Source organism: Podarcis raffonei, chromosome 1 (assembly GCF_027172205.1).
Source record: "Podarcis raffonei isolate rPodRaf1 chromosome 1, rPodRaf1.pri, whole genome shotgun sequence".
In the NCBI taxonomy this organism is placed as follows: Eukaryota; Metazoa; Chordata; class Lepidosauria; order Squamata; family Lacertidae; genus Podarcis; species Podarcis raffonei.
Window position 1 is genome coordinate 59,654,258 of NC_070602.1, and position 27,262 is coordinate 59,681,519.

At 40.8% G+C, this 27,262-nt stretch overlaps 1 protein-coding gene across 8 annotated transcripts in view; it reads left to right on the forward strand.

Annotated features, from left to right (window-relative positions):
• NAV2 (neuron navigator 2) overlaps positions 1 to 27,262 on the forward strand; it is a 531,973-nt gene that overhangs the window by 427,879 nt on the left and 76,832 nt on the right. For all 8 annotated transcript variants that reach the window (XM_053388967.1, XM_053389004.1, XM_053389014.1 and 5 more), the window contains one exon: positions 13,715 to 13,837. In XM_053388967.1, the coding sequence (XP_053244942.1) occupies positions 13,715 to 13,837 (123 nt within the window). The remainder of the gene's footprint in view (positions 1 to 13,714; positions 13,838 to 27,262) is intronic.

Consider the following 27,262-nt stretch of genomic DNA (forward strand, 5'->3'; position numbering starts at 1 on the left):
CCCTACTCATGTGTAACACAAGCTGTAAATGTGCAACTAGTGATGCATTAAAAAAAAAGTGGATTGGGATGTAAGTTTGAATGCACATCAGAAAGCGCATCCCATTCGCACAGTGCAGTTCAGACTACATCTTCTCTTGGATGTGCAATGTCTGACTGTAGTTCCTAAGCCCAGCACATGATAACATGCATGTGAAACCTGCACAGGGTACATATGGGGCACCCGACTTTTCACAGCAGTACTAATTTCTGTTTTATACAAATGTAATCACATCAATTTTACAACCAGTTCAACTCTGTCTCCACCTAAGTATGTGTGTGAACATCTGATGATTCACAGGACATTGGAAAATATGTATGAGCTCCTTAATTACACCCTGGGCCAGAGGGTACAGCTTTCTGAATGTAAACACTAGGAGGTGCTTCCCAATTGCTTGCATCTGCAAGAGAACTTTAAAGGAGCAGCATCACTCAGCTATCAGTTGTTGTCCCTTCCCCCTTAAAAATTCAAGGATTTGTGAGCAAGGCCAACCGTATAATGAGGTGTGCGTCTTGGCAAATTGCACTTTCCATCTGCTGTCTGTGAAGCTGCCTGTTGTTGTCACCAGCATGGTTGGCTGGCAGCCGACTTTTCTGCCTACTGTGATTAATGTTGCGGTGGCAGCAGTGGTGGCAGCAACTGTGACTCGCCCTCATTCACCCTAGAGTCTTTCTACTGTTAATGGAAAGCAGCTGGCAGTTGTGCTCTTCAGACCACCACAACTGGGGCCCCCTCCTCAGAATAAGGCATTGCAGGTAAGCTGGCCCCTGAGAATGCCTGTGCCACTGCTGCATTGCATCAATGGTGGTAAATGCTATTTCTGTGACTGCTCCTTCCCTGATCTCCTTCGCCTGATCTCCTGTTTCAGACATCATGATATGCAATGTTTAGCTGCTGGTATATCATGATGCTGAAAACCAAATATCGCTCAGCCCTAGTCTGTTTTTTAGTATACCTAAAATCCATTGCTTATTAGGGGCTACCGCACATTTTGTTTTTAAAATAAATGCTTTGCAGAGGTAACTACCATAGAGTTATCAAAATTTTTCAAAAGCAGGGGGTCTGTGACTTCACTTTTGAAAAATATGGGGTCCTCAGTAATTAGCTAATTGGGAACCATTGATCTAGAGGATGAAAGCCCATACTGAATATGTGGTTGTTGAAGTAGGTCACAAGTTGAGTTTGAATATGTTAGATTTGTTTGGGTGGAGATAAGAATGTAGCAGTGCTTGTGAAGCAAGATAGAGCGTGGATTTGCTTGAGTGTTGAGTAACATGAGCAAGATTCTGATGTGTGTCTGGTGCCCCTTGTGATGGATGCTTCATATCAGTCTCATTGTTCATGTCAATATTGTCTGGAAAGCATCAGTTGTACATTTCCACCTGCCACTTTAGATTGAGAGTTTATTTAATCTTTGCTTAGGGTGAATGCCTTTTATATTCATCTCTATACATTGACTCATCATGCTCTTTCCCTCCCTTTCCCCCTTGTACTCATCATGCTGTAAATGTTGGGTTGCTGAAGTTTAGGGGTTTTTAAAAGGGGAGGAATATAAATAATAATGATACCATACCACCTACCTGTCCATGAATGTATATGGCATTCTATAGAATTTAGTATGCCAAAAAATAAGTGCCTAACCCAATGGTATTTAACAACTGCAACCTGATCACATATACCCCTCTTTCAGGCAAGATACTCAAAAAGACATGGTGATGCAGCCGCAGACATTCCTGAATGAAAATGATTATATAGGCCCATTCTACTCTGGGCTCAGGAGTGAATCTGACTTGCTTGTCCTGATGAATGAACTGTTATCAGAAGAGGGATGTAGGGAGTGTGATCCTGTTCCTCTTGCTAGACATCTATTTGGTCTTTGTTCTTTGGTCTTTGTTCTCTTTGGTCTACCATGGCTCCAGAAGGTAGCATTGGTTGAGTGTTTCTCAGCCTCCTCCCTCTGAGCTAACCTTTTAATATTGGCTTTAAAGGAGGATGAAACGGCTTCATAGAGGAGACAGCTATCAATGGCTATTAACCATGATGACTATGCTTTGCCCCCACATATGGAGGCAGAAATGCTTCTGGATACAGTGCTGGAAACCACAGCAGGGGAGAGCAATCCTGTGCTTGAATACTGCTTGCTGGTTTCCCACAGTGAGAACAGAATTCTGGACTAGATGGGCCATTGGCCTGAGATAGCAGGCTCTCTTTATCTTCTTACAGGGTGTCACACAGCACTACTGTTCAAGTGCTATTTAACATCTGCATGGAGCTGTTGTGGGTGGTCATCTGGAGCGAGGTATCATTGGTATGCCAATGATACCCAACTCTACTTCTCTGTAACATCTGAACTGGGAATGGCAGAGAAGGCTCAGGTCTGGGTGCAGTGGTAGGCTGGATGAGGGCTAATAAGCTGAATCCTGGCAAGATGGAGCCTTTGTGGGTGAGTGGTTTCCGGGTTTAGGAGGTAGTTAACTTGCCTGCCCTAGATGGTGCAAGTGTGTTGTTTGGGGATGCTCCTGGATTCAGATCTGTCATTGGAGGCACAGGTGTCCTGTTCTCAACATCAATTGGGAAGAAAGCTGCGACCAGGATAGTTTGACCACAATTACCATGCATTGGTAACCCCAAGATTGGATTACTGCAATGTGTTCTATATGTGGGGCTACCATTGAGGATGATCCAGAGACTGCAGCTGGTGTAGAACAGATTATTTGTAGTGGCAAACTACCACTGGCATAGAACACCTTGCTTGTAGGATTTGCACTGGCTGCCAATCTGCCATTGGCCAAATTCAAGGTTTTGGCACCAATATATAAGGTCCTATGTCACTGAGGACCAGGTTACTTGAGAGACTGCCGTATCCCTTATATATCCAGTAGGTCACTGTGGTCTGCAGGAGAGCTTCTCCTGCAAGTTCCAAAGATCTCTGCACTTTCTGTAATCAAGTGAAGATATATTTGTTCTGACGAGCTTTCTGAGCTGGATGAATAGGTCTCTGCCACAGATGTCTACTAGGTACTGCTTTTACATTTTATCTGCTGTTTTCTGTGGGTTTGTTTTATTGCATTTTGTCTGTTGCCTTGAAACGTGTGCGGAAGATTTTCAGGGTCCAAAACTCTGAAGCAATTGGCTTAGATCCTAATGCTAACAAATCTCACTTGGTGAAGGCTGAACTGCAGTGTAATCAAACTCAAGTGCAATTTGAACTTTGTAACCTTTCCAGCATTTCATACCGAGGCCCCTCAACAGTGTTAAAAATAAATTAGCACAACTTGGTCAGTTCAAAAGGCACAGTAACATTAAACAGCTTGGCTTAGAGGAACAGGACTTGATCTCGCTGACTAATGAAGAGAGCTGAAAACTCTACTTATATACCGTATATGGCTGTATGATTTCAACGTGATTAATAATAATTACAATGTCATTTACGTTATCTTTTCTGAATGTGGTGTTTGTTTGAATTGCTTTCTGTTGGAGCAGGCTTTCTGCTGATTTTGTCAAATATTGAAGCATTGCAACTAAGTACACAGTGGGACAGAAAGGCTGGCTTTGGGGGTTTCTGCTAACTCGTCTCCAGAATGTCAGTGCACATCCCTTTTCACCACCATACACTCCATTACATTGCGTCAGCTCTGAGGGTTAGGGTTTGAGACAGCTCTCAAGATACTGGTGCTGTTGCAAGATCAGAGCTAGATCCGTATTTGTGATAAGCAGGAGATTGTTCTCAATGCTATGCATAAATAGTCTGGTGTGTGTGTGTCTCCTTGTGTGATGAAAAGTGATACACAGTGGTACCTCGGGTTACATACACTTCAGGTTACATACGCTTCAGGTTACAGACTCCGCTAACCCAGAAATATTACCTCGGGTTAAGAACTTTGCTTCAGGATAAAAACAGAAATCGTGCTCCGGCGGCGCGACGGCAGCAGGAGGCCCCATTAGCTAAAGTGGTGCTTCAGGTTAAGAACAGTTTCAGGTTAAGAACGGACCTCTGGAGCAAATTAAGTGCTTAACCCGAGGTACCACTGTAAATATATAGGCAATAAATTAATGAGCCCATGCTGCTGCCATTTCAGTGAAAGGCTTGCTGCATGCTACAATACTGTACATTGGATCTGTCCACTAGAGGGAAATGTGATCAAGAACAGCAAGCCAGTGGAATTCAACGGACTGCATATTTTGTTTGAGATTTTCCATTGTTTGATTCCTCAAGGTAGTAAAACCAATATTGTCTCTTCAGTACTTGTTTTCTGGCTAAGCCTGAAAAGGGATAACAGAAAAACAGGCCGGTTATTTCATTTTGAGCATACCTGAGCTTTCAATTTTAATTCAAATCTCTCCCCACTGTGAGGTCATTGGAAGTTTATTTGCCCCTGGCCATACAGAAAAATGGGTGCGTGCAGTTTCATCTCTGTTCATTTCAAACAAGCTGGGAGATACTAGGCCTGAAAACCGATTCTAGCAAAAGTCGCTTTGTTCTTAACCTTCCTCAGCTGAATGTATTTTTTAAAGGGGGGGTGCAGGTGGGCAACACATTATAACCTCATTATTATGGAGATAAATTTTGAAGCTCTGTTTGACCTAAGATATATCTTATTCAATCCCAATGGCATCTATCATTATGCAATCCAGTGAACATATATTTTAACAAGTACCAAGTTCTTAAAGTTTGTTATGTTTTGATATCCTTTGTATTGAAATTCCTACCTAGAAATCACCAGCCAACATAGCATTAATGGATAATAGGTATCATGTGTTTTTAGGACCCTGGGTTCTTTTTTTGATTAGGTTTTTTAGGTATATACATACACAAACACACACATTGTAGAAGTATTATTTTTTACAGTAATAGTAATAACTTTTGTATGGCATTCATTTATTTTGGGGGTGGGCATGTATACCACCACCTTGAGCTCCTTGGAGAAAAGGTGCAATAGAAATCTAATAAACAAATAAAATGAAAGTGGCATTATACTTTGTTATGTTTCATACTCACTATCCCATTTCCTATTCCAGCAATGTGAAAGAACATGGGTTCTTTCAGCCCAGTTGGCACCATCATTCTTAGCAGGATGCTGACTGGGTGGGATAAACCCCACCATCATGATTGTTAATAAAGTGGTACCCCGGGTTACATGTGCTTCAGGTTACAGACTCCGCTAACCCAGAAATAGTGCTTCAGGTTAAGAACTTTGCTTCAGGATGAGAACAGAAATCATGCTCCGGTGGTGCAGCGGCAGCAGGAGGCCCCATTAGCTAAAGTGGTGCTTCAGGTTAAGAACAGTTTCAGGTTAAGAACTGACCTCCGGAACGAATTAAGTACTTAACCCAAGGTACCACTGTATTCACACACTTTCTCCACCTGTGGGGGATCGTGTCACAGTGAAACAGCTCCCATACAGCTGGGTGTGCTTGTGAAGCGGAGCTCAAAGAGCAATGGAGGACTGGGACATGAATGTCTCAACGTTCCTCCAAAGAGATATCCTTCATTCATGTTTAGGCATGTGATGGTGCCTCCTGAAGATTTGTGACTCAGTGATCTTTTCTGTGGGGGCTCTGACAGGACAAGGGACTGTTGCACATCCCTGTCATAATATTCAGTGACCTCTGTTTGTCTCAGTTGTTTTCCTCATAGGTCTTCCCTCCCTGTAAGCTTATTTTTCAGACTATGCCGCTTACAAAACAATTTCTTATGCAGTTTGAAGCTCATCTAAGATGCCACATAGCAAGGCTAGACTGTACTATTAGATTAAAAACTAATGCTTAGAGTATGTTGAGTGGATATGTACTCAAAGAAGGTATTTGGGGTTGACTAAACACTGTGGCCTTGTGACAACAAAGCCATGGACAAGTTCATGACCAAACTACACTCTGCCTGACTTCATTCTTCAGTTCAAGTTTTGTAGACTGAAACTTGAATTGACCATAGCCATCTGGCTATATATTTCTTAGTTTTCACATTGACAAAACTTGTGGGCAGACTTCACATACTACTCTTTGTCCAGAAAGATCAAGTTGAAAGGAGATGGTGGTCAGTTAAGACTGATGGGTTGACAGACTAAGGGAATAAAATATGGTTTGGCACAGAAATTTAGCCAAGAAAAAAAGAAAGAAAAACAAAACTATTCTGAACTGACGTGTCAGGTTTCCAGTAGTTCTAGAGAAATTATGGGGCTTTGCTCTCTCATTTTTTTGAGCACTGCTGCCCATCTTTTAACACAGCAATCCTTGTGGGCCAGCATAGGTTCTTACTTTAAAGTTACCACATGGACTTCCAGATCCAACTCCTGCTGCATTCCAGTTGGGAAGCCAATTGTGATTTAATGGATAACTCACCCCAAACCACAGCATATTAAATAAGCATCCCTGCTTGCAAAGGAACAATTAGGAGCTCACTCTAAGCTCCTAGCTTTATCTTTGTAGCTGTGTTTGTACCTCACCTCACCTGACAGCAGGTGGGCGTCATCAGGACTTTGGTCTTTCAAATTTCAGTGGCACCCTGTAGGGGGCCAAATATCAAAGGAGGGCATAAGAGAAAGGGGAATCTTTTCTGTATTTTTCTGTGGACTCCCCTGACCTCCTCCAAACTTTGGCCCAAATCAGAGTTTTCCTATTAGACTTTAAAGTCCATACCAGCTTGGGACCAGTTTGTCTGAAGGATTGCCTTGCTCCATACTTGCCCACTTGACCACTTCAAGCTGTGGAACTTGCACTTCTACAAGTTCCATATAATGTTCATTCCACAGTTAGAAGTCGTATCTTTTCATGTGGTGGGCACCCTTGCTACACTGTGTTAGACGCCTGCTTAAGAAAAAATATTATTTCAGCAATCCTACTCAGACATATAATTTAGTTACATATACTTGTTTTTTTAAAATTGCTGATTTTATCTGTGGTGTCATTATTTTATATACGCTGTTTAGCTATTCTTTAAAAATAAGAGAGAGCAGTATATAAATTTTGCTGAGTAAAAAATCCATGTGACAAATGTCCTAGGTTTGGAGGACCCTCCACAACAGCATGAAAGGTAGCACTGCAGAGGGAAGATGAATTCACAGAAAACCACCTCTTATTTTTTATGTCAAACGACGTCTGTGCTGGATCAAAAGCCATTCTTCAACCAGCATGTTAGCACTGGATTTAACCCAGGCAGACTAGAACAAAGTAAACATGGGTTCAAACATTCAACTTTCTTTGTTCACCTTAATAGGAATTATATTTATAAATAGAAGAAAATAACTTAAAACACAAGTCAAACATAAAACCACCAGAGGAGGAGGGGACAGGAGAGAAGTGATGACAAAATAGTAATAAAAACTTAGGCTGTGTACACATTGCCAGTTATTCCGGCTCCAGCACACTCCCAATGTTGGTGTTTGAAGCTGTGTACACATGACCTTAGCCACAATCTGTATCTATCCTGCAGTTATTTGGAGAAATACTGCTGTTTGATGCACTTTCCCTCAAACTATCTTCCATCCCATCTGAAAGCGTAAGCCATCATTTATATACCTCCCCCAAAAGCCCATCCCAGAATGTTGGCTCTATAACAGAGAAGGTCTAGTCAATTCCTCCAGCTGTTGTCATCTCTTTGTAAAATGTTTTCAACAGCTTTGATTCTGCATTAGATAATGTCAGGTGCTCCTGTAAATTGGCAACTGAAAAATAGGCAAGATTTAGATTGCTAAAGTGAAACCTACTGTACCTGACCTTGTTCAGTGAATGCAAGTAGGAGCGAAAAGCATTACTTAATGCATCTTTTTAAAAAACAAAAACAAACAATGACTTGGAATGACTTTGCTGTACCAAACAAAATGTTTGAGGTGCAAGCAGCTGGCAAAAGGAGAGAAAAGTTCAAGAGTTTAAGTTGCCAAGGGAACTCAGAAGCAGTTGGTTTATGCCAGTAAATTGGGAACAGAGGAGCGGGGAAGCATTCTCTCCCCCCCCCTTTTTGCCTAGAAAAGCATATATATATATGTATGAGGTTGAATTTCCATTTGCGGTAAGTCCTTTTAATGCTCTATTAATAACAGTTGGATAAATAAAGGTTGTACACTGAATGCGACTGTAGAAAATGAATTTTATGACCCATCACTACTTGTAGAATAGCACTGTCATTGAGAAAAATCCTGAGATAATCAGGGAAACGAATCAGAGAATTCTTTTGGTAGTTTATGCTTAATTCATTAATTAATTTCTGCCATCCCCATCTGCCATTTTTAAGCTATGCTAAACTACACCCTTTAGATGTTTTGAGAAAGTGCTGAAATTTAATAATTTGCATAGAAATCACAAAAGTTTAAGGGCTTCTCTGGGTTAGCTCCCCAAATGCAATAAAACCAAAATGCCTCAGTGTGTCATTTGCACTTTCCATTATTCAAATGGGTTTAGACAGTGTGTGTGAGTTACTTTAAAAACACAAAAGCCATCAGATCAAAGGTCCATCTAGCCCATCATCCTGTTATTACAGCGGTCAATCAGATGCCTATGGAAACCCTGCAAGCAGGATCTTAGTACAACAGCACTCTTCCCCACTTGTATCTGCCAGCGAATGGTATGCAGAGACATATTGCTTCTGACTCTGGAAGTAGAATATAGCCATCATGCTTTATCTTCAGAGGAACCCTGTGAGGTAGGTTAGGTTGAGTAGCCTAAATTCACCCACTGAGCTTGACAGCTGAGCAGGATTTTAATCCATACTTCTCCAGTCCAATCCTAAAGCTATCAACGTTTCAATCTACATTGGCCTAATTTGCACTTTATGCTAAGGCAAACCATGGCTTAGCCTAAATGAGCACATGGGCTCTGGAAGATGAGATTGCAGCCACTTTGCACCTCTGCTGCTGCTGTTGCTGCTGTACTGTGCTGAGGTAAGCCATGGTTTGGCTTAATGTGCACTCTGAACCCTGGCTCATGGTACAGTTCTCTCCAGAGTCTGACCACAAACTGTAACCCGAGATTTGTCCTGTAGAGTTTACAGTTTGGGCTTTGTCTGGAAGAGCTAAGCCATGACCCTGTGCTCAGTGTAGCAGCAAAATGACTGGAAAGGAACAAAGTGAATTGGCTTAGCATGACTGTGGGAACCAGGCCTCTGTAGACATTATTTTAACTGCAGCTTCCTATGTAACCATCCATAAGTGATAATCTTTTTCTACATTTGGTTAAAAGAAGGCAGCTATTCTTGCATGCTGCTGCTGTTAAAGACACAGTTACTGAGGCTGACTGAAAAACTGGCACATTTTGTTCATTATATCACTCTGGTTCTCTAAGGTGGTTTTTGATTGATAGTGAAGAAGTTCTGAAGCAGAAGCACCTAAGCATCACAGTGCTTAATGACTACCTCTTTCTTGCAATTGTTTTATGAAATGGTAATGTTATGTGTTATAAAAAAAAAATTGGTGTTTTTGCACTAGAATAGTGAGATTTTAAAAATAAAATAAATAACTAGACTAGATAACCAGGTAAAGGTAAAGGGACCCCTGACCATTAGGTCAAGTCGTGACCGACTCTGGGGTTGCAGCGCTCATCTCGCTTTATCGGCCGAGGGAGCCAGCGTACAGCTTCCGGGTCATGTGCCCAGCATGACTAAGCCACTTCTGGTGAACCAGAGCAGCGCATGGAAACGCCGTTTACCTTCCCGGCAGTTTACCTATTTATCTACTTGTACTTTGACGTGCTTTCAAGCTGCTAGGTTGGCAGGAGCAGGGACCGAACAACGGGAGCTCATCCCGTTGCGGGGATTCTAACCGCTGACCTTCTAATCGGCAAGTCCTAGGCTCTGTGGCTTAACCCACAGCGCCACCCGCGTCCCTTGATAACCAGGTAGCAATAATATGTCCATAATCTATTTTCACCTACTGGTGGTTTGTATTCATGATTGTATGAGGATTCCACAGATGAGTTCAATAAATATCCCAGTGGAATATATTTTGGATAACTAATCATTCAAATCTATGTTAATATCTCCAATACATGTTGCAACTTGTTGTTGTGCTAGAGGGTCACAGACTTTGTCGTAACCTGCCTGCCAAAGTTAAGTAAACTTCCCCCTCAAAAGCTGTGCTTCTGTGGAGCAATAATTCAGCAGAGCAAATGGGGGAACTTCTTATTTACAATTCCTCTGGCACACTGGCCCTAACCCCAAATCAAGAGCTTCTTCATTTATGACAACCTTAAGAAGGAGAGCTTTATTGGGTATGAGAAGTTCATTTGCTCTGTTTTCCCAATAGTTTTGCTAATTGCAAAATCTAAGATACCTACACAGAAATACACACAACGTATCCTGGTGAGGGGGGTGTTATTGTTGCAGAAAGCAGAACAGCACATTATTCATAGCTATTCACACTGTTATTTTTAATCATACATTTGGGTACAAAATATGTCCTGATAGTGAAGAATGGTGGCTGCTGCTGTTTTCGGACAAGCAGAAAGATTAGACCATAAACATGCACACATTTGGGGAGCCACTTTTCTTATTCATGTGCTCTGTCTGCATAGGTCTGCCAAAAGAGGCACAAGTGTTTCACTTAAAATAATGAAAACTAAAAAGATGGCTTCTCTCTCTCTCTCTCTCTCTCTCTCTCTCTCTCTCTCTCTCTCTCTCTCTCTCTCATATGGAGATATTCCACTGATTTGAACCTCCTTAAGATATACTCATGAGGTTCTGTTTCCTTTCCTGTTCCAACATGTATGTCCAGAAGGGTGGTGATAAATAGGCACCAACTACCCAAAGGGGGGTTGGGGATGGAATGCCCTGTCATTGTGACATGTGGGGAAGTCAAAGTTCATTCAGTGTTTCATTTTTTTCAATGCAATGTAGTGCCGTAGCAAACGTTGCTGGTGCAGGAAAAGAGGGTTGTGGTTATATTAGTGTTTTTAAATGGTTGTAAGTGAATAGGAACTGGAAGGATCAGATGGAAATGTCTATAAACAACAAAGGATCTGCCTATTAGGCAGGAGAGGCGAACTCTGTTGAGGGGAGGGGTAAGCAGTAGCTGGAATAACAGAAATGGAGTTCACACATGCTTTTGTTTATTTCTAAAATGTATATTAACTGATTGGACAAGGTCTAGCCTCATAGATTGTTGGCCAAAATCCGATTGATATCAGTGGAGAGATTTAAGCATGTGCTTGCCTGCCCCACTGAAATCAGCAGGGTTTCAGTAGTCTCAAATTTGATTGACTTGTCTAGTACACATTTTGTATGTGCACCTGAGATTTTAAAGATTTTAAAACTGTATACATCTAAATACATTAAGTGTGAACGCAATGAAAAGGTGTTTTAATGTGCATTTAGAAGACATCAGACCATTAGGGTGGCTGCAGTATTCTGTTAAATACTGCCTTGGTGGCAAACCTGTTAGTTACTGTGGAATATATGTGTGTATTTGTTTATATTTGTATATATGTTCTCTGCGGCACTTATTCCATGTTGAATGAAATGTCCTTAAATACGAGCACTTTTAACTCGGTCTGTTACATAACTGCTGAGTTTTCTTCTTCCACTTTTAAGGTTGATTTTTGTAAGCTCCTGACAAATAAATGAATGGAGGACTAGTGGCAAGCTAGCTTCTATTAGTGCCATTGAAACTGGACTCCTTGTTTATGCAGTTGAGAGAAAGTATTGTGTCTTGTCCCCATGGACAAAGCAGAACTGAGAATAGCCCTGTCCCTAGTTTAACTAGCTTAGCAACCTCTTTGTGAAACCCCAGAGGGGCAATTGTCTATTGTTCTTGAACCCAGTAGAGACTCACAAAGCTAACTTACATCCATTGCACTTTTTTTCTTGCCTCCCTGTTGCATGAGAAGTTTAATAATTGAGTTAGGCAGCACAGTCAGGTTTTGTCTCTTAATGTTGACAGTATAACACTAGGGTTTCAAAAAATGGGTTAGTGCTTCTGTGGACTAAGGGTTGTTTTCTGTTAGTCATTGCAAGATTATCAACTTTAACATCATTTGGACTGGCCGTGTGATGGGGGAGGGCTTCTTTTTCTCTTTCTCACGGGCAAAGATAAGTCTCTAGAAGAAAAATCAGTAGTGGCAATGAACTTTGCAAAACTAAAGGACGTCTTCAGCCTCTTCAGATAATTTGGTCACTGTTTCCAGAACTGCATTGGAAGGAAGTAGCTCTTCAGGTTACAGTTTAGTCAAGTATGTTATTTTATTGAAAGTTTACCAAAGCTTATCAGTTTGTTTGCTTTCTTATTGTTTATTTGATGTACATTTGGATTGTATTGCCAATTTGGAAACAATCTAGAAAAAGGGGAAAAGTGCACATATACCATGCATTTAGAGTTTTTTCTCCAGTGTTCATAAGCTTATTCATTCATACTCCTGTTTGCAAAAAACAACAACAATATATGCAGGAATCTCTATCTTATAGCCAAGCATATTTTACATGTCTATGTGTTTGGATGAATTATTTGCATTTATTTTACTTTTAATATATTCAGCTTAATAGATATATTTTAATTTCGGCTGGACTGGTTTGATATAGATATTTATCCTTTAGGGGTAAAGGATGGTAATAACACTTACTTTATCATTTTAAACCATTTTAAAGCATTTTTAATGTTGTTTGTCAGAGATGCTCCTTTTATTTCAATGCCAGTGTTTTATTTTATCCTGTCTTTTCCTAAGAGAAAAACTACATTCATAACTTGTTTTAAGTTCTTAAGTATGACAAATTTACACTCTGTTAAACTCCATGAAATGAACATAGTGATGGTATAGCCGGCTAATAGACTGAAGAGTTCGTGTGTGAGTGTGATTGCATACTGCAGACATGGAAGTGGGTGTTTTAATGACAGAAAATATGCAGTAGTAATTCCAACATTTTCAAGCAGGAGCCTCTCAATTCCAAAATGTTACACAAACTGTATGGCACCCAGTGGCAATGAGAGGTCTATTGCTGATATTACCAGCCCCTGCTACCACTGGAAGAATTTCCTTCCAGTGAATCCTGCCTGAAAAATAAGTTTTCTTATCCATTTACTTATGAAGATAACCTCACAATATTACCAGTCCATTCCTAGTTGGAAGACTCAAGCAATTAATTACATTTATATCCTACCCCTCCTTCCAAAAGAGCCCAGAGCAGCAAACAAGAAGTGTCCATACAATAAAAACAACTTAAAAGCAATTCCAGTACACAAGCAAACTGAGAACGATATGGGAAAGTCTACAGTAGGCACCAAAAAGACAGCAGAGATGTCACCTAATATTCAAGGGAAGGGAATTCCGAAGGGTAGATGTTAAAATACTATATGCTTGGTTCCTATATTGTGCAGAATGGACCTCCTGATAAGATGGTATTTGCAAGAGGCCCTCACCTGCAGAGCTCAGTACATCAAGGTAGCAAGACCTTTGCCATGCTTCTAACATGCCACATTCCCTCCTAAAACTGACTTTTAACAGAATTCATGGTAAATGCAACGTGTAAAAAAGCTCTTGTGTTTTATTCCTTGGCAAAATTTAGTTTCAAGTAAATGTGATCCAACTTTACATCTCTCAGTGTTGAATTTAGTGATTATATGATGTGCATGCATTTTTCTATCATATTATTACCCTTTGACTTTTTTGGTGAAGGATAATATAAAAATGAATAGCTAGCTAGCTAGGTTGACTGATCTGGTAAACCTGCAACACAAATGTATTTCTGGTGTTTTCAAAGGTACATGACTGATGGTGGATTGGGCCTTTACACTCGAAGGCTAAACAGACTTCCGGATGGGATGGCTGCTGTACGGGAAACTCTGCAGCGCAACACCTCGCTGGGCCTGGGCGATGCAGACAGGTAGGCCTGCACCTGCCATTCTTTATTTTTACATTCTGTATTTTTACACTCTTATGAACTTTGTTCCACCGCAAGCACAAACTTGTGCCTTTTGAATAGCCTGCAAATATATTGCAAGGAAGTGGAATTTGGCCGTTGTGATTTTGAGTGGGATCTTCTGAGGATACTTGAGTTAAGGTATTTAAGTGGAGTGGAAATTAGGCACATTTTCTATGACAGCACATCTGGACAGTTATTTCGATGGTTAATTGGTAATGGAATAAAACTGAGAGACAGTAGCTTGTTGAAGAGTTTGTGGCAGAGGTGATATTTTATCTACCCTGTTTCCCTTGCACTGTGTGACCTCAGAATGCAATAACTAACTAACTAACTAACTAACTAAATAAATAAATAAATAAATAAATAAATAAATAAATAAATGGTGTCTGCAGTGTAGGGACATTGAAAACAAAGCCGTATGGCTGAACCAATTGAAGAAGACCATGCAGGTTCTCACCCTGCCCCAGAGGCAGTCAAACTGTGGGAACGTATTTTTCTGACCTCATGCCAGTCCATAAGACCTGGAGACCAAAAAGAAAACTCTTTTCCCAAGCCACACCAAGAGATAACTTGCTTATTATTCAAAGTCAGCTCTATCCTTCCCAATACCCAAAGTCAACCTATGATAGGGTTGCCATACGTATGGAATTTCCTGGACATAGCCGGGATTTGGCCATCGGAAAAAGTGCCTGGGCGGAAACAGCTTAAATGTCTGGGAAAATCAGGACGTTTGGCAACGCATGTCGGAAGTGTAGATTTTGGCTCAACAACTTTTGTGTCCGGATTGAATTTCACTTGTGATGTCAATAGATTTTTAAAGCGTGGAAAAAGCAACCCTTACTCTGTCTGCCACCATATTCTCCCCCATCTCAACCCCTCTAATTATAATGCTAGTGGTGTTATGCTGGTTTACTCAGTAAGGCATTTGAGAGAAAAATGGTGGCAACTGGCCACATCACAGTAGTGGCAAGTGGCACTTTTGCTAGACTTTCAAACGTAAAGGGTGGAGGGGGGTAGCAGTAGACAGCATATTCAGCATTACTGTTAGAAAGATGAGGGATGGGGAAAGGAAACAGCACCCCCTGCAAAATAATTTGTAATACTTAATTCCAATTCTGAAAACTGCCAAAATAGCCATTCCAGTTCACATAATTTGTGAACAGGGCTGGCAAATTTGTTGGAGAGGCATTTCCACTCAGCCCTAACTATAATTAAAACATTATTAAGTTGCTCTTAAACATGATTCATTAAAGAATATTCTAGAGACTGGATTTATATCCCTTCGAAACTGTATAAAGCTGAATGTCCCAAGACTGAGCCAATCCAACGCTGGACTTGAATGTCACAGTAAAATGGCTTATTGCTAAGATATCCCCAGTGGAGCTCTTTCGTTTCCAGCTGCTCAGCTTACTTGTGCTATCTCATTAGTTGTAGATAGAATGAAGATTTCTCCATATTAACTGTATTAGCATCAAACATGGCCCTACAAGATACATTTCCCCCTGCAGCAGACCAGCAGATCTGGATGTGGAAAATTAATTTAATGCCTGATTGCTAGGTTAATGGGGATTACCTTAATAACAGCTGAGCTTACCAGTTTATTTGTATTTTTGTGTGCACAGGCATACACGCCACTCACAATGAATAGCATCTGAAAGTCCCCTTTAATTTAGATTTGTTTTGTTTATTTTAAAAGGATGTAAAACAGACAAAAATAGTTTCAGCTTTTCTTTATTTACTGTGTTGGGTTTACCCACCTGGTTCTGGGAGTTATTAATTAATTTCAACACCTGTGCAAGCCAAAGACTTCTCTCTTTATTTTTGGTCACAGAATGGTAAAAGAGACTAGACATACCAGGTCCGGCCCTCCTAAGAGGTAGAGTGAAGCCACTGCCTCAGGCGATGGCAACCCACCCCATCACTACTGCAGAAATAGCAGCAGCAGCACCAATATCCGGCAAAATCTCACTGGAAATTGGTGATATTTGGCCAGAAACCAGAGCTGGCCGCCAGAGGCAGTGGAGCAGGGCAGCGCTTCCCCCTTTTGCCTCAAGTGGCAAAATGGGATACATCACCCCTGAGACATATGTGTATGTACAAAGTTCTAGGAATTAAAGTCTGTTTTCCAAATCTAGATCCAAAGGCCTGTGTTCATTACAAAAGAGAATGCGCAAGAAGGTTGGAAAAATACCAGCTGCCAGATAGATCTGCACATCTCCCAGGTGCCACCCTTTAACAGGGAAAGGTTGTCAGGATAGGAAGAAATTCTGAATCTTCACTGTTTTCTTTCTTATTCTTCTGTCTTCTTCTGATGGAATTTTCTCCCCACTGAGGATCTCCAGGCCTCATCTCTTAGTTCTTTTAGGAGGCTAGTAAAACATTCTTGTTTTAAAAGGCCTTTTATCTTTTTGGGGGTTTTTTATAGCTGCATTGTTGTTGTTAAACCTTCTTCAATAAGAACCCAGCCCCGCGCATATATATGGTCACACACACATCAATTGTCCGTAAGTAAGTGGGGGGGAGGGGTGACGCCTGTACAAAATTTTGACAAAATACTCTTCTGAAATGTACAGTTGAAATAGGCAGGAGGAAAGGCCTGTAGCCAGTTAAACAGAGGAAGGCATGCAGGACATCATGCACTAGAGCAGGACAAATGAGTTCTGCCTAGCAGCAGCTTTGAAATAGTATTTACATTGCAAAAACATGAGGCCAGGCAGAGGACAATCCACAACCTGAATCCCTGTAGGTGATGACAGGATTCAGACAAAGGAATGGAACATACTGCGTTCAAACTGGTTGGACTAACTGCTTTGCTAGCATTTCTACAGTAGAGTTTCCACTTTTTGTAAAATGGAAGCTGGCCAGACCTGAGAAACCATGGCAATTATAGGCCTATATCATGAAAGGGAGTGTTTATAATTCATTATGCTAACTGTTGGACTATAATTTAATTTAACCTTTAAAGTTGTCCGTGCTTTTATAAGCTTAGAGGATACATGGGCAGCTGCTTTCAAAGTCAATATGTGGGAAAATTTATTTTAGTAGTATATCTTTACCTCTAAATATATGTGTGGCATGTAGGGTCCAACTACACAACTCTCATTCATGCCCCCATATTTTAATCCACCATCTCTTAACACATGTTTCTGAATGTTCTTGTGAAAAGTAGTATTTCTTGTAGTTGACAAATCATGTGATATCTTTTGATATTTTGTAAGTGCACATAAAGAAATCAAGCATTGTTTCCTGCAACGTACAAACAAGTCAATCAGTTGATGGAACTAGTGGATATATCTTGCAGAAAAACATCTGATATATAACTAATAGGACTGTTCTTTATTGTTCCTTCTAGGGAATGATACCCAATCTTTGATAAAAGAGGGGTAAACTTTTCTTATATCCCAAACACTCTCATAAAAGACTTGTGGCTCCTTTAAAAGTAACACGAGTTTAGATCTGAACTAGGGGGAAGGTGGCTTTCATTTCACAAAAGAAGCCATTGTGGTTTGAGTGCCAAACTCGGACCAAATAAGACACAAATTCAACTCTCCGCTCTGTATGAGCCAGCTATTCCATCGTTCTTTCAGCCTAACCTACTTCACAGGGATGTTGTGATGGTAAAATGAGACCAGAGGAGGACCATGTCCATTGACCTGAGCTATTTTGGTGCAGTGGTACCTCGGGTTAAGTACTTAAAAGGGTACAGTGGTACCTTGGGTTAAGTACTTAATTTGTTCCGGAGGTCCGTTCTTAACCTGAAACTGTTCTTAACCTGAAGCACCACTTTAGCTAATGGGGCCTCCTGCTGCCGCTGCGCCACCGCTGCACGATTTCTGTTCTCATCCTGAAGCAAAGTTCTTAACCCGAAGTAATATTTCTGGGTTAGCGGAGTCTGTAACCTGAAGCGTATGTAACCCGAGGGACCACTGTATTATCAAATGTAATAAAAAACATTTTTGTTCAGGTGCATGATCTTAAGGAAAGTGATGCAGTCTCTTGCTAAAGCTAAGTGGGTCATGGTGTCATCAGTGCCTGGATGGGAGACTGCCAAGGAACATTACTTATGCTGCCTTGAGTTTCATGATGAAGGAATACAGGATATAAATCAGAAATGGGGAACTTGTGGCCCTCCAGATAGTGTTGCACCAAAACACCCATCATCCCTGACCAGGATGGCTGGGGCTGATGGGAACTGAACTCCAACAATACCTGGAAGGACACAGGTGTCCCATCACTGATTCATTACTGATACAAGTATACTGAACACATCAAATAAGCAGCCACAAAGTTAAGCCATAACATGTTGGCATATAAACTTTTAGTGGTGTGTTTATCTCACTGAATTCAGCAAGACTGAAGGATATTGGATTATGTCTGAGCTCAAAAGAACACAAAAGCCAGACAGGTAAAACTAAAGTCGTTTTACTGTAGATCGTAGCCTGTTTCAGCTGCTGCATTATGAGACAGCAAGGCAGAACACTCTTAGTATTTTTGCTACTACAGACTACAGAACAGCATCACTACTCTTCTCTGGCTTTCATCTCTGGCTATTTGTTGACACCCTGGCCCTTGGAAGTGATCATGTATCCCAGTTTAGCTACCTAAACTGTAATATATGAATATTTATAGCTGCTGTAACAGAGAAATCAAAGGACCACTTAAACCTTCAACCCAGAAAACCCCACTCCTCATGTAGCTGTCTGGTTTGGTTTTTATCAGCTGGCTCAAAACAACCCTGGTCTCAAAGTAAAGTTATACTTGAGTGCATGGAGAGATAATCTCCCTCTGCCTTAGAAAGACAACATTTATCTTGTAAATCAGATGCAAAAAGAAGAACAAAGGGAATTCCCATCAAGAGTTCTTTTGAACTCTTGCATTCTAGAAAGATGATTGTCTGGTTACAATGACTAGCAATAACAATAGTAAAGGCCTTCATTTTATAGGTGAGATTTTTCGTATGCCTTAACTCAGTATGCCCACCCCAGAGTTAACCTTTGATGAGCATGAAGAACCCCAGCATCCCCCCCCCAACCCAAAACTACACAAGGGGCCAGGGATCATCCTCGCAACTGGACAGTGATTCCCTAACCACCTTCAACTTCAAGATTTGGAGGAAGAGCTGTTTGGATGCTGTGGTGCTCCAAGCTCCCCGCCAACCTTTTCTGGTTCTAAACTGGTGAAGGGCTAGAATCCTGACAGCCACAATGTTTGGATTAGCTGCCAAAATTATAGACCCGTGTTCCCTCCTTTAGAGCCCAATAAGGTGGAAAGGATAGTACTATTCTGTTGAGCATAAAGGTTTAAGTGCAAACTTTTCAACAGCGTTAACCTTTGTGTCAAATAGTTGAGTTAAAATATATGCACATTTACAAAGACATGGCCAGTGCACAATATTCCAATGCTATCTTTTTTTGTAAGGAGCATTGAAATTAGGCTTGTACTAAAGACATGCCCAGTACAGTACAACTATATCTGCCTTCCATCCAACTGTGGCCATCCTATTCTATGTATCCTACATGAAAACAGGAAAAATAAGCACTGTGATTCCATCTGACTGCCCCACTTAAAATTCTGGCAGTCACATTCTACACTAATTAAAGCCTATGAGTCGTTTTCAAGGACAGCACCATGTACAATGCATTATAGTAATCTAGTCAGGAAGTTACCAGATCACTGCAAATATTAACATATAGTGGCTTTTCAAACTCAGCAGAGCAAGTGGGCAAAGTAGGTTTGCTATCCAAAATTAAGCACAGTAGGCTGGTCCTTTGTGCTTTGCAAGACAAGCTGAAGGATGTAAAAAAAAATTTGACACAGAGCAGAAACTGTTATTTGGCTTTTCACATCTAATGGCAACAACATCAACAAAAGTCTCCAGACAGCTGCTTCAGTAACCTCTGATCTTGGGATTTCCCTGTTGTTGAGGTTATCTGTTCAGCTTCCAAAGTGCAAACACTGTTTTCATACATTTGGAGCTTTCATTCGGACTTGGGTATCTTGTGAGGCAATAAGGTCAAATGTAAAGGCAATCAAACAACAAGCCAGTGCACTTTTGAGCATTCATGCAAATATATGATAAATCACTGGGGAAGGGTGTGCCTAATTTTCAACCCTTATGAACTCTACTTTTGTGGATGAAGGCATGCAATATAATTAGTTGTCAGTGAATTGTGCGCTCTCAAGTAACAGTGATAAGCTAAGGCTGCATAACTACACTTGGATGGAAGTTAAGGTGCAGTAGATTTAGTGAGAATTATTATGTAGCACCAGTGGGACTTCCAAATAAACATGTATCGGACCAATCTGTACAGTCTCACCCCCAAGGACTGTCCTTACGTCAGTTTTTCATGTTGTTTTGACAATATGCATCATTGTTGACCTCGGCGGGTGATGTGCTGAGTTCTTGGATCCACTGATAGAAACTGCAAGAAAAGCAAGTATGGTGATGTTTTTGAAAGGGATATCACTTCTCATGTGACTGATGTACGTGCTTTGGGAACTAAGACCTACTGACCTTCTGGAAATTATCACATTGCTGAAGGCTGCACTGATGTATATCAGGATTTGAACAGTCAATGAATAGCTTGAAATGGTGACAAGTGAGCACTTGAGTATATCTGAGTAAAGATTTAAGCTTTAAATTATTTTGGTCAACACTTTAAAAATCTCTAATGGATCAGGTGGGGCATTCAGCTCAATGTGTTGTCACTTCACACTGTTGTCTACCTTTTGTTTTCTTAGTCTAACTATTCAAGCATACATCATTTTATTTCCATAGTTCACCAGTGCTCAAGCCCACTTGCAATTTGAAAAAAATACAAAATTACAACACAATAAAAGTAGTCATACACAATAAATAAAACTTTTAAAAATGCACAACCAAATGAAACAATTTCCATATAAATCATAGTAAGATCTAAAATAAAGATTAGTATCAATAACAGCAGTGACAACCCCAAACAAAAAGTCCTAAACAATACTCCAGCCCAAGAGTCTGTTCGGCAGCCTCAGCTTTTGTAGCTATAGTTAGCCAGTCATCAGTCAGGGCCCTGCTCTCCCAGGTCAGGTGGGAAAAGGCCTGCAAGGCAGGGAGCAGGTCTTCCAGGACTCACAGCCAAGATGACCTCTGGCCTCTTCAGCAGCCTCAGCTTCTGTAGCTGGAGTGAGTTTTATCTTCTTTAATAATACTAGGTTCTGAATTATTTTCTGTTCAGCTAGTTAGCGGTACTTTGGATGGAGACAATGGAAGGAGTAAGCCGGGTCTAGCTTCTGTACATGTTTTCCTTTATGCTTGATCCCCCCCATACATTTATAACTGATATATTCATGTTCTGTTACCATTTTCATAAAATTAGATCCAGACTTACTTTGCGTTCTATGAATGGAAATGCTTTCCCAACACAACATGGAAATAATGCTTTTTCCACCCAGCTGGTGGAGGTGAGAGACGTCTTTCACCAATTCTCCAGTTCCCCTGTGCCCCACACCCCGTATCACCCCTCCCAACATGTGGAAAGCAATGAAGCTGGCAACAGTGGAACAATGGAGGGCATAAGGCAATGGGTTGTCCCTTCTCTCTCCTTGGTCACTTGAGACCTGAATGCCTCCTAAATACATATAGCATATAAAATGTACCAGCACATGTCAGTATCTTGAGTGTTAATAATTAAGAGCAAGGCCCATTAAAGCTTTCAGGAACAGTTTATGTCTGTAAGGCTCAGGCAAGAGAAATGTACCTCCCCTTAATCCCATAGAGGGAGCCGTGTTGGAAACACAGTTCGTTACAGGAAATGGCAGGCCCAGGAGCACAGGAAAGGTAGGAACCTTCTTGGAATAATCCTGGGTCTATTAGAGAGCAGAACCACAAATCTGAATGATACCAGAATTCCTCTAACATAGGTACAGTGTCATGTATAATGTGATATTTCTAAAGATTCCAATTTTGCAAGAATACCATCATCAGATACACGAGACTGGCCTGCCTATGATTTCCACTTAAGCAGATAGCTGCTAATAGGGAGTCTGTAATAATCTCTCCTTTTTGCCCTGGTTATTTACCATAATGCTGCCAATAGCAGGGTTATTAGGCTTTTGTAGAAGCAGTGCAACTTCCTCACCTGTGTGAAGAATCATGGCCTGCTCATAGCAGGCAAGCAAAAGAGTTGGCATAGCTGGAATTCCTGTTGTAGAGGCCTTATTACAACTACTTTATTCAGTACAAAGGAAGGTGCAGTCGAAACTGCCCTTTTCACACTAAAAACATGTAATCTCCCACTGAACCTCAGAGTTGCCTTACTGAATCATTACTATATCAAATAGCTATCTAGTGTTTGGGGTGTCTCCAGAATATAACACACAAAGTTATGTTCATGGTTGTTCTTCTACAGTATCTGGTATTCCAAGGTATACTACCTTAGCAGATGGAGCTAATAGTCATTTTTAGGTCTTGATTTATTTCTATGTTACCTTGTCTGCTTAAATATTTACATGAGTTTTCACTCCCAGATAATATCTTGCTTCCAGTGACTAAGTTGGTGACACTCATTAAAAGCTTGAGTGAACAATTTTAATGAGGGGTAAGAGGAAGAGTTTCTTACAGACGGACATTTGTCTTATGGCGATCCAAAGTAAATATTTAACTCCGTTTATAAGGTACATAATGGAGACATTTACTTTATAGTCAGCTAAAAGAAAATAGTTTTGCAGATCATTGTCAGATGACATTACATGAATCACGTTAACAAATCTAGATCTCTGATCAGAAGCTGGTGAAGTGATCTTGTAAATAAAAAAAATACGAAATGTGTATAAGCAGAACTGTTAAATACACAAAGCCAAAGGTATTAGTTGGGCCAAAACAATTATAGTTCATGTTACCAACAAACTAGTAGCTTTTCTTCTTACAGTGTTTCTGCTACCTATAACCATGCACTCTTCAGTAAAGAAAATATCACCACCTTAATACAGTCATGCCTTGGGTTAAAGTAGCTTCGGGTTGAGCTTTTTCAGGTTACGCTCTGCGGCGACCCAGAAGTAACGGAACACGTTACTTCCGGGTTTCGCCGCATGCACAGACGCTCAAAATGATGTCACGTGCGGAAGTGACGAAATGCAACCTGCACATGCGCAGTCGTGTGTTATGTTCTACTCAGGATGTGAACAGGGCTCCGGAACGGATTCCATTCGATCCAGAGGTACCACTGTAACTGCATTTGTTGAACCCTTTTCTCCATATCGAGCCAGAGCTGTCAGTCTGATAATAATGACATGAGATGCACTCTTTCCATTGCCAGGGAGCACTCATGGTAAAGTTTTTCATCTCCTGAAGCAACTCTATATCTGCATTACCACTCAGTGAGATTGGCAGGTAAATCGGCCATGATTAAGTTACTTTGCACCACAGAAGTCATTGATGTGCTTGAGTGCAAGAAATTTTACATACAGTACTGAGCTTTGTTACACAGATAGTGTATTGCATTGAGACTGGAAGGCAACTGTCACTGCACATCCGGAATACACTGGAAGCTCCCTGACAAGCTTCTGAATCCATTGTATGAATTTTCTAGTACCAGTGTACCAGCTAAAATCTTACTTAGCGATAAGCCCTGTTCAGTAAACACACAAGGAGGCACCAGGGATGAGCTCTCCAGCTCTGCTTGCCATATTTGTAAGAGGGCAGCCATCTGAGGTGGAGGGCTTCCTATACTCCTGGAGATTACATGTATGTTTTATAAACAGAGTTCTAAAATGTACAGGGAGCCTTTAGACGTTCAAGGGTCTCTCTACTTCAGTGAATCTATTACTCTGAAAGGTAGAGTTAGTACACTTGTTCCTGCTTTCCCCCACCCCCTCACATATTTACTAAACACCTTAACAAAATACCTGAAGAGTACTGAAGTCACTTGCAGAAAGGCAAATAGCACAAAAAATAGGAATAGAAAAATAGAACCAGTAGGAATTTGATGGTAGTGAGTCAAGAGATACCGTACTTTGCACACTTAAAAGTTCTAGAAGCCTGACAATCTCAGAAAATGTTTATGTGTTACATGGAAAACAGGATGATTTGGAAAAATGAAAGCCTTATGGGTAGCTTTTGCATAATTTACCATTGGGTATCATTCCCCCCATTATATGTACAGCAACCATACCAGTTTGGGCGCCAAAAGAGGGCTTGTCAAGAATTGAGAGGAGGCATTAATTCTCGGTGTAAAGCTATCAATAAAGAGCTTACTGACCGTGAAGTGAAAATTTGAGCCATTTGATCTTTGCATTTTTTGTGGGCTGTGGTTTCTTTCCAATAAAACTCATTGAAGCTGATACGCTTAGTCATACCTTGCCTTGTAAGACTGTTAATATTCTCAAATAACAGAAAGGGCTTGACCAGATATTTTATTACACAATAGTTCTCTGTAACAGTTCATTAATGTGTAAGTGGTCGTGTAAGGCTGAATAGATTTCATTTAGGGCATATTTCAATTCAGCGGCTTGAATTCTTGCGGAATTTTCAAAGCTTTACTTAGTTTAGGAAGCTTAGGAATCTCTTCCTGCTTCATTATAAGGATGTATGTCATCTAGATGGGGACAGGCATGGAATTGTTATATTCGTTAATAAAAACATACAAATAGCGTACTGGATCAGAGCAATGGCCTGTCTAGTCCTGCCTCCTGTTCTCACAGTGGACAACCTATGGGAAGCCCGTAAGCAGAACCTGAATGCAACAGTACTCTCCCCACTAGTGGTTCTTAGTAGCTGGCATCCAGGGGCATGGAGGAAGAAGAAAGCCTTTGCATCTAGTAGCCGCTGATAAGCTTACCCTTCATGAATTTGTTTAATCCTCTTAAAGCCATCCAAGTTGGTGAGCATCACCACCTCTTGTGGAAGTGAATTCCATAGTTTTAACTATGCTCTGTGTGAAGAAGTACGTCCTTTCTTTTGTCTCTCCTGAATCTTCTAACGTTCAGATTCATTGGATGTCCCCGAGTTCTAGTGTTATGAGCTAAAGCTCCAGCAATGACAGTCTGAAAAGGGGTTTCCTTTTCAAATGTGTTCACTTGTGAGACAACTACTGTTGGGAAGAAATAATGCTTGTCAGATTTCTGATAAGCTATTCTTTCACTGAGAATGAGAGGAAAACATCAAGCTCGTGTACAGGCATGATGGAATTTTGCAAGACAGAGGAAATGAAGTTATCTGAAGTCTTAAGTAACGTATGTATTGAAGTTCCACTGCATAGAATCATAGAATTGTAGAGTTGGAAGGGACCCTGAGGGCCAACTAGTCTCTTGTAGGTATGATACCTGTTGCATGGAAAGACTTAAACTCCCAAGATAGTTTGAAATCACCCCCCTTGCATGAACAAAAATTCCTGCCTGAGATTTATATGTGAATAAAAAATGATTCCATTGTTAAATATCATGTGTTACAAGAAAGTGTGAGGGGGTTGCAGGATCATGCTCACATGATTTCATGTCATGACAATATGCACTGTCCAGAACTCCCATCAGGTGGTCATTTGGCAGCCATTTGAATGAACTCTGCATGTATACCAATGTCTGCTTATGTCACTGCACTGCACAATGGACTGCACAAACATTGGCAGCAGTGGGCAGGGCTATTATGCAGCCTAACTCCACAATCTCCTTGGTGCTGTGGTCTAAACCACTGAGCCTCTTGGGCTTGCAGATCAGAAGTTTGGCGGTTCGAATCCCTGGGCCAGGGGGAGCTCCCATTGCTCTGTCCCAGCTCCTGCCAACCTAGCAGTTCGAAGGTACCACTGTGGCAGGAAGATAAACGGTGTTTCCGTGCACTCTGGTTTCTGTCACTGTGTTCCATTGAGCCAGAAGCGGTTTAGTCATGCTGGCCACATGACCCGGAAAGCTGTCTGTGGACAAATGCTGACTCCCTCGGCTTGAAAGTGAGATGAGCGCCGCAACCCCATAGTCGCCTTTGACTGGACTTAACCGTCCAGGGGTCCTTTATTTTTACCTTTTTATAATCTATTATTTGAGCCCATGAAGGGATATAAATCAATAAAAAACACCTTGGAGAGACAGAAAAGAAACCAGGAATCATGTCATGTCCAGGTAGGACCTTTGGCAGCTTCAGTAATAAATGGTGCACTGATACTTCATGCATTATGGCTTGAATATTTGAACCCCTGTTAGATCTGTCATTATTTCCTTCTGTCATGCACATGTACACGTATAAGAAAAGACAGTGGATAGTGTTCATGGCTTGGCTGCTACTTAGGAACATAGAAAGCTGCCTTATACGGAGTCAGACCATTGGTCCATCTAGCTCAGTACTGTCTGCATTGACTGACAGCTGGATTTCAGACAAGAGTCTGTCTCAGCCTAATCTGTAGATATCAGGAATTGATCCTGTAACTGTAGCCACAAGGCCTTTTCCTGTTGTGATTATATGCACTGAGGACTGTCCAATTCTTAAAAAGAGGACTGTCCAATTTTAAAAGAAAGCCCTGGATAGAAGCACCCATTGACTCCAACACGTCTTGTTGAATAGTGATAGGCTCAGAAATACTTTAGGACTGTTCTCTAGCCAATTTCTTTTGTAATTCAGAGCTTTAATTAACCAGACTGAATCCCAAACTCTAACAATCACAATTGTTACTCAGATTCAGGTGGATTGTTTATTTAAATACTATTCTACATAATCTACCATATTGATCATAGTTCCACATACTTTTCTACTATTGAAACTAGGGCAGTAGGGAGGGGGAGAGAATTCAGTTGTTTTGATAACCCTTTTTGTAGTCCAGAGGACCTAGTCAAATATTAACAGCTGCAGAAGACAAGGGGGTATTGTAGGATAAGAAAGCAAAGTAATATTCTGGTCTGTTGCATTAACCTAAAAGAATGGAATTTTCTTCCTTAACCAAGGAAATTAATCTGGAAGGTTATCCTTCACAGTTTACATTGTGTAATGCTATAGAAATCGAATTGAGGTTAAAATCAAAGTTAGATGGAAAAATCCATTTTAGGTGGAACAAATTACAGTAAAAGACATAATTTGGAAAGAGAGGGCATAATTCTCTCTCAACCTAACCTTTATGTAGTTGTTCTGAGGATGAAATGGTGGAAGGGGAAGAACCCTGAGCTCTTTGGAGAAAAAGTGAGATAAATGAAAATAAATATTAGGGGTGCAATCTTCTGGATGATATTTATTTATTTAAAGTACTTGCATGCTTCCCTTCAGTGTAAAGCCTCCCCAAGGTGGCTTACACATGGTAACTAAAACAATTATTTTTAAAACCAAATAAACATATTTTAAAAGGTCACCTATGTCAGGAGAGAGACAGGGGGGACGTGTCCTTGCTAATTCTCCTCAACCTCAGCAGCGTTTGATACTGTCAACATTGGCATCAT